The 12,500-nt window shown below is 44.2% G+C and overlaps 1 protein-coding gene across 1 annotated transcript in view; it reads right to left on the bottom strand.

The window, feature by feature from the left end:
* The window catches only part of LOC109901020 (zinc finger protein ZFPM2-like), a 200,440-nt gene that overhangs the window by 153,842 nt on the left and 34,098 nt on the right, over nt 1-12,500 (bottom strand). The window contains exon 2 of the mRNA XM_031788026.1: nt 421-579. Coding sequence (XP_031643886.1) covers nt 421-579 — 159 coding nt within the window. The remainder of the gene's footprint in view (nt 1-420; nt 580-12,500) is intronic.

Here is a 12,500-nt window from a genome sequence, read left to right on the forward strand (position 1 = left end):
GAGAGAGAGAGAGAGAAGCAGTGTTGTGGGTGACATCTAATTCAATCCGCTGCTCTAAGGTACATTCTGTGAATCATAAATAAAAGATTCAACCCAGAACACAGAGATACAGCATCATTTCCCACATTGTTAAAGTCCTGTCAGACTGCCCTGACTGTGTCCAGGTTTGGTTCTGTGTACCATGCCGTTCAAAGAGTTGGAAAATCCTATCAGTGTCATGAATGGAGAGTCAAACCATGTTGGTCTACAGACGACAACTGCAGGGTTCTCAACCACTACTGCTCTAACTACCATCTTAATAGTCCAGTATATATCTTGTAAATACTACAATTATTGAAATGTGGAACCCATTTATTTGAGTGTCTACGACTGCCATGTGGGTATTATTAAAACTAGGAGAACTATGAGAATGCAGGTCACCTTTGTTGCAGTAATACTCCATGTCCTCACAGCTCATGTTCTCTGACTCAAACTCTGCTGAGAAGTTATCCTCTGTGGAGAACTCATCTTTGGCCATGAGCTCGTTCTCCTCCGACACACACTCCTCCTCTTCCCCCAGGGCGCCATCCTCTAGGGGACCTGGACACACACGCACGCACGCACACACACACACACACACACACACACACACACACACACACACACACGCGCGCGCGCACACGCACACGCACACACACACACACACACACAGTTATTTGATATATACTGTTTAAACATACTGTATAAGACAAAATTAGACAAAACTGAATGTTCTTTGCCAATTAAACACATAACTACTCCATCTAAACTAGGCATTGAAGAAGTGCATTGTGGATGTTATGCACCTGAAAGCAACCTGACTTGTAAAATAAATTACAGGTACCGACTGAACCAACCCTCTGAGAGGGAGAAAGAAAAAAAGTTCCTCTGTGACTTTCACTCGAGCATCAGCAAGGGAGGTCTGAAGAAAATGCTTGTATTAATTTGTTAGCCTTATCAGAAGGTACAATGTTGATTTCCCATTTACAATTCCTGCCCCCAGGTAACACACCAGAGCAATCGTAAAGGAGACATTTTTCTGTGTGATTAATTTCTCCCCCTCTGTGCAATAATATTTCTTTAAATCTAAATGATTTCAGAGTTTTGGCTTGTAGCTGTACATCTCTTCTGGTATTTGCATATTACCATTTTGCTTCAATAAATTGGTGCTGATGGAATTACAGTACAGCAGCCTGATTTGTATTAGTTCAGAAAACATTTTGCCCTGCATCTGAATGCTATTAAAATAATACATTTTACACACCTCTCCTCCTCCCCCCAAAACATCTCTAATGTCCCCAGGAAATTAGCATAGCAAAAAATGACTGAATTTATCAACTTTAAGGTTAGTTTGCATTTGAAAAAGACACTCTTGCCGCTGAAACCTGCATCGTTCTCCTAACTTTTTTTCTCTCCCCTTAAACTGAGAATGAATAATCATATCAAACGTTGTCAGCAGCTGGTAGATACAAACGTTCATCTCTTTCAGTCTGTCACACTTGAGCTTCACTGCAGCCTCTCTATCAGGTGCCATATTGGAGTCTCTGACAGACAGAAAGCTACATACGTCCACTAACCCTGATATCCTCTCAACACCTTCCTATGTGTTTGTGCCATTGGAGCAGGGACTAGATCCCCACAGCTTTTAATAAAGCAATCATTTGGTTTAAAAAAACTGGTGTGCCTCTCCTGTTTCCCTTTCTTCCTGCGCGGAGCTTCATAAAAGACCCCCTGATCTCCACAAACTGCTTGCTCTTTTCATTAGGTTTCTAAATGACTCCTTTGTAGCAGGCTACATCTGCAGGAGCCCTGGACATGAAACGAATTAGCACACACATCTCTAATAGACACACAGAGAGACACAGAGGGAGAGAGAGACAGTGAGAGACAGAGAGAGACAGAGAGAGCGAGAGACAGAGAGAGAGAGAGAGAGACAGAGAGACAGAGAGAGAGAGAGAGACAGAGAGAGGGAGAGAGAGACAGAGAGAGAGAGAGAGAGAGAGAGAGAGAGAGACAGAGAGAGAGAGAGAGAGAGAGAGAGAGAGAGAGAGCTATCCTATCAAATCTAAAAATCTCAAATAGAAACCGAAGAAAATGAACAACAATGACAAATGGTTTGATGAAGAATGCAAAAATCTAAGAAAGAAATTGAGAAACCTGTCCAACCAAAAACATAGAGACCCGGAAAATCTGAGTCTACGCCTTCACTATGGTGAATCACTAAAACAATACAGAAATACACTACGGAAAAAGAAGGAACAGCGCGTCAGAAATCAGCTCAATGTAATTGAAGAATCCATAAACTCTAACCACTTCTGGGAAAATTGGAAAACACTAAACAAACAACACCATGAAGAATTATCTATCCAAAATGGAGATGTATGGGTAAACCACTTCTCCAATCTTTGTGGCTCTATAACAAAGAATAAAGAGCAAAAACATATACATGATCAAATATAAATCTTAGAATCAACTATTAAAGACTACCAGAACCCACTGGATTCTCCAATTACCTTGAACGAGTTACAGGACAAAATAAAAACCCTCCAACCCAAAAAGGCCTGTGGTGCTGATGGTGTCCTTAATGAAATGATCAAATATACAGACAACAAATTCCAATTGGCTATACTAAAACTCTTTAACATCATCCTTAGCTCTGGCATCTTCCCCCATATTTGGAACCAAGGACTGATCACCCAATCCACAAAAGTGGAGAGACAAATATGACCCCAATAACTACCGTGGAATATGCGTCAACAGTAACCTTGGGAAAATCCTCTGCACTATCATTAACAGCAGACTCGTACATTTCCTCAATGAAAACAATGTACTGAGCAAATGTCAAATTTGATTTTTACCAAATTACCGTACAACAGACCATGTATTCACCCTACACACCCTAATTGAGAACCAAACAAACCAAAACAAAGGCAAAGTCTTCTCATGCTTTGTTGATTTAAAAAAAGCCTTCGACTCAATTTGGCATGAGGGTCTGCTATACAAATTGATGGAAAGTGGCGTAGGGGGTAAAACATACAACATTATAAAATCCATGTACACAAACAACAAGTGTGCTGTTAAAATTGGCAAAAAACACACATTTCTTCACACAGGGTCGTGGGGTGAGACAGGGATGCAGTTTAAGCCCCACCCTCTTCAACATATATATATCAACGAATTGGCGCGGGCACTAGAAAAGTCTGCAGCACCCGGCCTCACCCTACTAGAATCCGAAGTCAAATGTCTACTGTTTGCTGATGATCTGGTGCTTCCGTCACCAACCAAGGAGGGCCTACAGCAGCACCTAGATCTTCTGCACAGATTCTGTCAGACCTGGGCCCTGACAGTAAATCTCAGTAAGACCAAAATAATGGTGTTCCAAAAAAGGTCCAGTCGCCAGGACCACAAATACAAATTCCATCTAGACACCGTTGCCTTAGAGCACACAAAAAACTATACATACCTTGGCCTAAACATCAGCGCCACAGGAAACTTCCACAAAGCTGTGAACGATCTGAGAGACAAGGCAAGAAGGGCATTCTATGCCATCAAAAGGAACATAAATGTCAACATACCAATTAGGATCTGGCTAAAAATACTTGAATCAGTCATAGAGCCCATTGCCCTTTATGGTTGTGAGGTCTGGGGTCCGCTCACCAACCAAGATTTCACAAAATGGGACAAACACCAAATTGAGACTCTGCATGCAGAATTCTGCAAAAATATCCTCCGTGTACAACGTAGGACACCAAATAATGCATGCAGAGCAGAAGTAGGCCAATACCCACTAATGATCAAAATCCAAAAAAAGAGACGTTAAATTCTACAACCACCTAAAAGGAAGCGATTCCCAAACCTTCCATAACAAAGCCATCACCTACAGAGAGATGCACCTGGAGAAGAGTCCCCTAAGCAAGCTGGTCCTGGGGCTCTGTTCACAAACACAAACACACCCCACAGCTGGAGTCTCACAGTCAATCATGGACTACAAGAAGAAAACCAGCCCAGTCACGGACCAGGATGTCTTGCTCCCAGGCAGACTAAATAACTTTTTGCCCGCTTTGAGGACAATACAGTGCCACTGACACGGCCTGCAACGAAAACATGCGGACTCTCCTTCACTGCAGCCGAGGTGAGTAAAACATTTAAACGTGTTAACCCTCGCAAGGCTGCAGGCCCAGACGGCATCCCCAGCCGCGCCCTCAGAGCATGCGCAGACCAGCTGGCCGGTGTGTTCACGGACATATTCAATCAATCCCTATACCAGTCTGCTGCTCCCACATGCTTCAAGAGGGCCACCATTGTTCCTGTTCCCAAGAAAGCTAAGGTAACTGAGCTAAACGACTACCGCCCCGTAGCACTCACTTCCGTCATCATGAAGTGCTTTGAGAGACTAGTCAAGGACCATATCACCTCCACCCTACCTGACACCCTAGACCCACTCCAATTTGCTTACCGCCCAAATAGGTCCACAGACGATGCAATCTCAACCACACTGCACACTGCCCTAACCCATCTGGACAAGAGGAATACCTATGTGAGAATGCTGTTCATCGACTACAGCTTGGCATTCAACACCATAGTACCCTCCAAGCTCGTCATCAAGCTCGAGACCCTGGGTCTCGACCCCGCCCTGTGCAACTGGGTACTGGACTTCCTGACGGGCCGCCCCCAGGTGGTGAGGGTAGGCAACAACATCTCCACCCCGCTGATCCTCAACACTGGGGACCCACAAGGGTGCGTTCTGAGCCCTCTCCTGTACTCCCTGTTCACCCACGACTGCGTGGCCACGCACGCCTCCAACTCAATCATCAAGTTTGCGGATGACACAACAGTGGTAGGCTTGATTACCAACAACGACGAGACGGCCTACAGGGAGGAGGTGAGGGCCCTCGGAGTGTGGTGTCAGGAAAATAACCTCACACTCAACGTCAACAAAACTAAGGAGATGATTGTGGACTTCAGGAAACAGCTGAGGGAACACCCCCCTATCCACATCGATAGAACAGTAGTGGAGAGGGTAGTAAGTTTTAAGTTCCTCGGCATACACATCACAGACAAACTGAATTGGTCCACTCACACAGACAGCATTGTGAAGAAGGCGCAGCAGCACCTCTTCAACCTCAGGAGGCTGAAGAAATTCAGCTTGTCACCAAAAGCACTCACAAACTTCTACAGATGCACAATCGAGAGCATCCTGGCGGGCTGTATCACCGCCTGGTACGGCAACTGCTCCGCCCACAACCGTAAGGCTCTCCAGAGGGTAGTGAGGTCTGCAAAACGCATCACCGGGGGCAAACTACCTGCCCTCCAGGACACCTACACCACCCGATGTTACAGGAAGGCCATAAAGATCATCAAGGACAACAACCACTCGAGCCACTGCCTGTTCACCCCGCTATCATCTAAGAAGGCGAGGTCAGTACAGGTGCATCAAAGCTGGGACCGAGAGACTGAAAAACAGCTTCTATCTCAAGGCCATCAGACTGTTAAACAGCCACCACTAACATTGAGTGGCTGCTGCCAACACACTGACTCATCTCCAGCCACTCTAATAATGGGAATTGATGGGAAATGATGTAAAATATATCACTAGCCACTTTAAACAATGCTACTTAATATAATGTTTACATACCCTACATTATTCATCTCATATGTATACGTATATACTGTACTCTATATCATCTACTGCATCCTTATGTAATACATGTATCACTAGCCACTTTAACTATGCCACTTTGTTTACATACTCATCTCATATGTATATACTGTACTCGGTACCATCTACTGTATCTTATGCCGCTCTGTACCATCACTCACTCATATATCTTTATGTACATATTCTTTATCCCCTTACACTGTGTATAAGACAGTAGTTTTTTTTAAATTGTTAGTTAGATTACTTGTTGGATTATTACTGCATTGTCGGAACTAGAAGCACAAGCATTTCGCTACACTCGCATTAACATCTGCTAACCATGTGTATGTGACAAATAAAATTTGATTTGATTTGATTTGACCCAAACAAAAGATGAGAAAACAAAAATAGAATTACTTGACACATTGGAAAGAATTAACCAAAAAAAACAGAGCAAACTAGAATGCTATTTGGCCATAAACAGAGAGTACACAGTGGCAGAATACCTGACCACTGTGACTGACCCAAACTTAAGGAAAGCTTTGACTATGTACAGACTCAGTGAGCATAGCCTTGTTATTGAGAAAGGCAGCCATAGACAGACAGACAGACAGACAGAGAGAGAGACATACAGAGAGAGAGAGAGAGAGAGAGGCTGACAGAGAGAGAGAGAGAGAAAGAGAGGCTGACAGAGAGAGAGAGAGAGAGAGAGAGAGAGAGAGAGGCTGACAGAGAGAGAGAGAGAGGCTGACAGAGAGAGAGAGAGGCTGACAGAGAGAGAGAGAGAGGCTGACAGAGAGAGAGAGAGAGGGTCGTGGGGTTAGACAGGGATGCAGCTTAAGCCCCACCCCCTTCAACATATATATCAACGAATTGGCGAGGGCACTAGAAAAGTCTGCAGCACCCGGCCTCCCCCTGCTAGAATCCGAAGTCAAATGTCTGCTGTTTGCTGATGATCTGGTGCTTCTGTCACCAACCAAGGAGGGCCTACAGCAGCACCTAGATCTTATGCACAGATTCTGTCAGACCTGGGCCCAGACAGACAGACAGACAGACAGACAGACAGACAGACAGACAGACAGACAGACAGACAGACAGACAAACAGAGAGAGACAGAGAGAGACAGAGAGAGAGAGAGAGACAGACAGAGAGAGAGAGATAAAGACAGAGAGAGAGAGAGACAGACAGACAGAGAGAGAGAGGCTGACATAGAGAGAGAGACAGAGAGAGAGAGAGAGAGAGAGACAGAGAGAGAGACAGACAGACAGAGAGAGAGAGAGACAGAGAGAGAGAGATAGACAGAGAGAGAGACAGACAGAGAGAGAGAGACATACAGAGAGAGAGAGAGGCTGACAGAGAGAGACAGAGAGAGAGAGAGACAGACAGACAGACAGACAGACAGACAGACAGACAGACAGACAGACAGACAGACAGACAGACAGACAGACAGACAGACAGACAGACAGAGAGACATACAGAGAGAGAGAGAGAGAGAGAGAGGCTGACAGAGAGAGAGAGAGAGAGAGAAAGAAAGGCTGACAGAGAGAGAGAGAGAGAGAGAGAGAGAGAGAGAGGCTGACAGAGAGAGAGAGAGAGGCTGACAGAGAGAGAGAGAGGCTGACAGAGAGAGAGAGAGAGAGGCTGACAGAGAGAGAGAGAGAGGGTCGTGGGGTTAGACAGGGATGCAGCTTAAGCCCCACCCTCTTCAACATATATATCAACGAATTGGCGAGGGCACTAGAAAAGTCTGCAGCACCCGGCCTCCCCCTGCTAGAATCCAAAGTCAAATGTCTGCTGTTTGCTGATGATCTGGTGCTTCTGTCACCAACCAAGGAGGGCCTACAGCAGCACCTAGATCTTATGCACAGATTCTGTCAGACCTGGGCCCTGACAGTAAATCTCAGTAAGACCAAAATAATGGTGTTCCAAAAAAGGTCCAGTCACCAGGACCACAAATACAAATTCCATCTAGACACTGTTGCCCTAGAGCACACAAAAAACTATACATACCTTGGCCTAAACATCAGCGCCACAGGTAACTTCCACAAAGCTGTGAACGATCTGAGAGACAAGGCAAGAAGGGCATTCTATGCCATCAAAAGAAACATACATTTCAACATACCAATTAGGATCTGGCTAAAAATACTTGAATCAGTCATAGAGCCCATTGCCCTTTATGGTTGTGAGGTCTGGGGTCCGCTCACCAACCAAGACTTCACAAAATGGGACAAACACCAAATTGAGACACGCAGAATTCTGCAAAAATATCCTCCGTGTACAACGTAGAACACCAAATAATGCATGCAGAGCAGAATTAGGCCGATACCCACTAATTATCAAAATCCAGAAAAGAGCTGTTAAATTCTACAACCACCTAAAAGGAAGCGATTCACAAACCTTCCATAACAAAGCCATCACCTACAGAGAGATGAACCTGGAGAAGAGTCCCCTAAGCAAGCTGGTCCTGGGGCTCTGTTCACAAACACAAACACACACTACAGAGCCCCAGGACAGCAGCACAATTAGACCCAACCAAATCATGAGAAAACAAAAAGATAACTACTTAACACATTGGAAAGAATTAACAAAAAAACAGAGCAAACTAGAATGCTATTTGGCCCTACACAGAGAGTACACAGCGGCAGAATACCTGACCACTGTGACTGACCCAAAATTAAGGAAAGCCTTGACTATGTACAGACTCAGTGAGCATAGCCTTGCTATTGAGAAAGGCCGCCGTAGGCAGACTTGGCTCTCAAGAGAAGACAGGCTATGTGCTCACTGCCCACAAAATGAGGTGGAAACTGAGCTGCACTTCCTAACCTCCTGCCCAATGTATGACCATATTAGAGAGACATATTTCCCTCAGATTACACAGATCCACAAAGAATTCGAAAACAAATCCAATTTTGAAAAACTCCCATATCTACTGGGTGAAATTCCACAGTGTGCCATCACAGCAGCAAGATTTGTGACCTGTTGCCCCGAGAAAAGGGCAACCAGTGAAGAACAAACACCATTGTAAATACAACCCATATTTATGCTTATTTTATCTTGTGTCCTTTAGCCATTTGTACATTGTTAGAACACTGTATATATATATAATATGACATTTGTAATGTCTTTACTGTTTTGAAACTTCTGTATGTGTAATGTTTACTGTTCATTTTTGTTGTTTTTCACTTTATATATTCACTTTGTATGTTGTCTACCTCACTTGCTTTGGCAATGTTAACACATGTTTCCCATGCCAATAAAGCCCTTGAATTGAATTGAATTGAGAGAGAGAGAGGAGAGAGAGAGAGAGAGAGGCTGACAGAGAGAGAGAGAGAGAGAGAGAGAGAGAGAGAGAGAGAGAGAGAGAGAGAGAGAGAGAGAGAGAGGCTGTAAATTAGGATACAGTTTTATAATCTTGTCTGACGTCTTCTACTGACTCCACCAGGAGTGAAAGAGAGTGAAACATGAATGGAGTCGATGAGTCTTCTCCGCCATCGCTTCAGATGATACTGAGAGATTCATATCTCCACTATCAAGGGCAGATTACATGACTGGAGTTAAACCCGTCTGCCTATTGAGGAGCGACAGAAGATGAAAATACCTCTCTTTTCTCTGTCTGTATCCGTTTACATTCATTACACAGCTGAAAAGGGGATGTGTGTGTGTACAACTGAACGATTCTACCTCATTGCAGGGTAAATTAAACACCACTATTTGGCCTTACAAAATTACAAAATTTTACAAAATACACCTGTAGTTCAATAAATACACCTGTAGTTCAATAATACGAGATGAGAGATTGTCATGGCCAATAAGAACAGAGATGGGGAAGATTAGATAGGATACAGTCTGCTATAATGGTTCTCCTGTGTCCTCTACTCAAGCAAGTTGTGATAACCAAATAACCTCAAAAATATTACCAGTGTTATTGCATATTGTAAAATAAAGTGAGATCCAAACGTAGTCAGACACATGAAAGGAGTTTGGAAGGCTACTTCTTGGGGTCTGCGTAGATGACCAAAGTTTGAATGCTTCCCTCACATGTTCAGTTTATTATACAGTATTCATAGCATGGAGAGACCTGAAAGTATTTCAGAGACAGCAGTGATAAGAATAATGACTTTCTAAATGACTAGCACTGCACTCCTAACTCATTTTACATTAGAACTTTCAAAAAATGTGCAATACTTTAAGAATAAATTGTATATATATATTTTATGTTTACCTGACATAATATCATTTAAAAGTCTGCATTAAGGTGTGTGTAATAGAATAAACATGGCAAAACAATGCATTTCTATAATTGGTGGGGGAGCACGGAGATGGAGGCGCGGTTGATTCAAAACAGCACACCCTGTCAGTCATCTATTGTATATATAAATCACTGGTTCTATAGGTGCTGGGGAACAGCCCAAAGGAATGTGTGATCCTTTACCCTCTTATCAACCCTCCACTAGAGTTCAGTAGGACACTGACACCGTCCACTACCAACCTTTCTCTTCCCAACACTAAACAACAACAGCACATAAAATGTTCTTCCTTCTTCTTTGGAAAGCTTCTAATGTTCAGTATTGACTCAGACAAACACCCCGTTCCCATAGAACATGAATACTGCCATACCTGTGTCAACCAAACCTGCCTGATTGCCATGGTAGTCAGGTATATCTGTGTCTACTCCAGCCCTGCCAGCCAATGACCATCAGCCCTGACTTTATCACCCCGATCCATCAGCCCTGACTGTACCACCCCTATCCATCAGCCCTGACTGTATCACCCCTATCCATCAGCCCTGACTTTATCACCCCGATCCATCAGCCCTGACTGTATCACCCCTATCCATCAGCCCTGACTGCACCACCCCTATCCATCAGCCCTGACTGTATCACCCCTATCCATCAGCCCTGACTGTATCACCCCTATCCATCAGCCCTGACTGTATCAACCCAATCCATCAGCCCTGACTGTACCACCCCTATCCATCAGCCCTGACTGTATCACCCCTATCCATCAGCCCTGCCAGCCACTGACCATCAGCCCTGACTGTAACACCCCTATCCATCAGCCCTGCCAGCCAATGACCATCAGCCCTGACTGTAACACCCCTATCCATCAGCCCTGCCAGCCACTGACCATCAGCCCTGACTCTATCACCCATATCCATCTATGTCTGACTGTATCACCTCTATCTATCTAGGTCTGACTGTATCACCTCTATCTATCTAGGTCTGACTGTATCACCTCTATCCATCTAGATCTGACTGTATCACCCCTATCCATCTAGGTCTGACTGTATCACCTCTATCTATCTAGGTCTGACTGTATCACCTCTATCCATCTAGGTCTGACTGTATCACCTCTTTCTATCTAGGTCTGACTGTATCACCTCTATCTATCTAGGTCTGACTGTATCACATCTATCTATCTAGGTCTGACTGTATCACCTCTTTCTATCTAGGTCTGACTGTATCACCTCTATCTATCTAGGTCTGACTGTATCACCTCTATCCATCTAGGTCTGACTGTATCACCTCTATCTATCTAGGACTGACTGTATCACCTCTATCCATCTAGGTCTGACTGTATCACCTCTATCCATCTAGGTCTGACTGTATCACCTCTATCCATCTAGGTCTGACTGTATCACCTCTATCCATCTAGGTCTGACTGTATCACCTCTATCCATCTAGGTCTGACTGTATCACCTCTATCCATCTAGGTCTGACTGTATCACCTCTATCCATCTAGGTCTGACTGTATCACCTCTATCCATCTAGGTCTGACTGTATCACCTCTATCCATCTAGGTCTGACTGTATCACCTCTATCCATCTAGGTCTGACTGTATCACCTCTATCCATCTAGGTCTGACTGTATCACCTCTATCCATCTAGGTCTGACTGTATCACCTCTATCCATCTAGGTCTGACTGTATCACCTCTATCCATCTAGGTCTGATTGTATCACCTCTATCCATCTAGGTCTGACTGTATCACCTCTATCCATCTAGGTCTGACTGTATCACCTCTATCCATCTAGGACTGACTGTATCACCTCTATCTATCCAGGTCTGACTGTATCACCTCTATCCATCTAGGTCTGACTGTATCACCTCTATCCATCTAGGTCTGACTGTATCACCTCTATCCATCTAGGTCTGACTGTATCACCTCTATCCATCTAGGTCTGATTGTATCACCTCTATCCATCTAGGTCTGACTGTATCACCTCTATCCTATCTAGGTCTGACTGTATCACCTCTATCCATCTAGGACTGACTGTATCACCTCTATCTATCCAGGTCTGACTGTATCACCTCTATCCATCTAGGTCTGACTGTATCACCTCTATCCATCTAGGACTGACTGTATCACCTCTATCTATCCAGGTCTGACTGTATCACCTCTATCTATCTAGGTCTGACTGTATCACCTCTATCCATCTAGGTCTGACTGTATCACCTCTATCCATCTAGGTCTGACTGTATCACCTCTATCCAACTAGGTCTGACTGTATCACCTCTATCTATCCAGGTCTGACTGTATCACCTCTATCCATCTAGGTCTGACTGTATCACCTCTATCCATCTAGGTCTGACTGTATCACCTCTATCCATCTAGGTCTGACTGTATCACCTCTATCCATCTAGGTCTGACTGTATCACCTCTATCCATCTAGGTCTGACTATATCACCTCTATCCATCTAGGACTGACTGTATCACCTCTATCTATCCAGGTCTGACTGTATCACCTCTATCCATCTAGGTCTGACTGTATCACCTCTATCCATCTAGGACTGACTGTATCACCTCTATCTATCCAGGTCAGACTGTATCACCTCTATCTATCTA

This window comes from Oncorhynchus kisutch, linkage group LG2, assembly GCF_002021735.2.
Source record: "Oncorhynchus kisutch isolate 150728-3 linkage group LG2, Okis_V2, whole genome shotgun sequence".
NCBI classification, from domain to species: domain Eukaryota; kingdom Metazoa; phylum Chordata; class Actinopteri; order Salmoniformes; family Salmonidae; genus Oncorhynchus; species Oncorhynchus kisutch.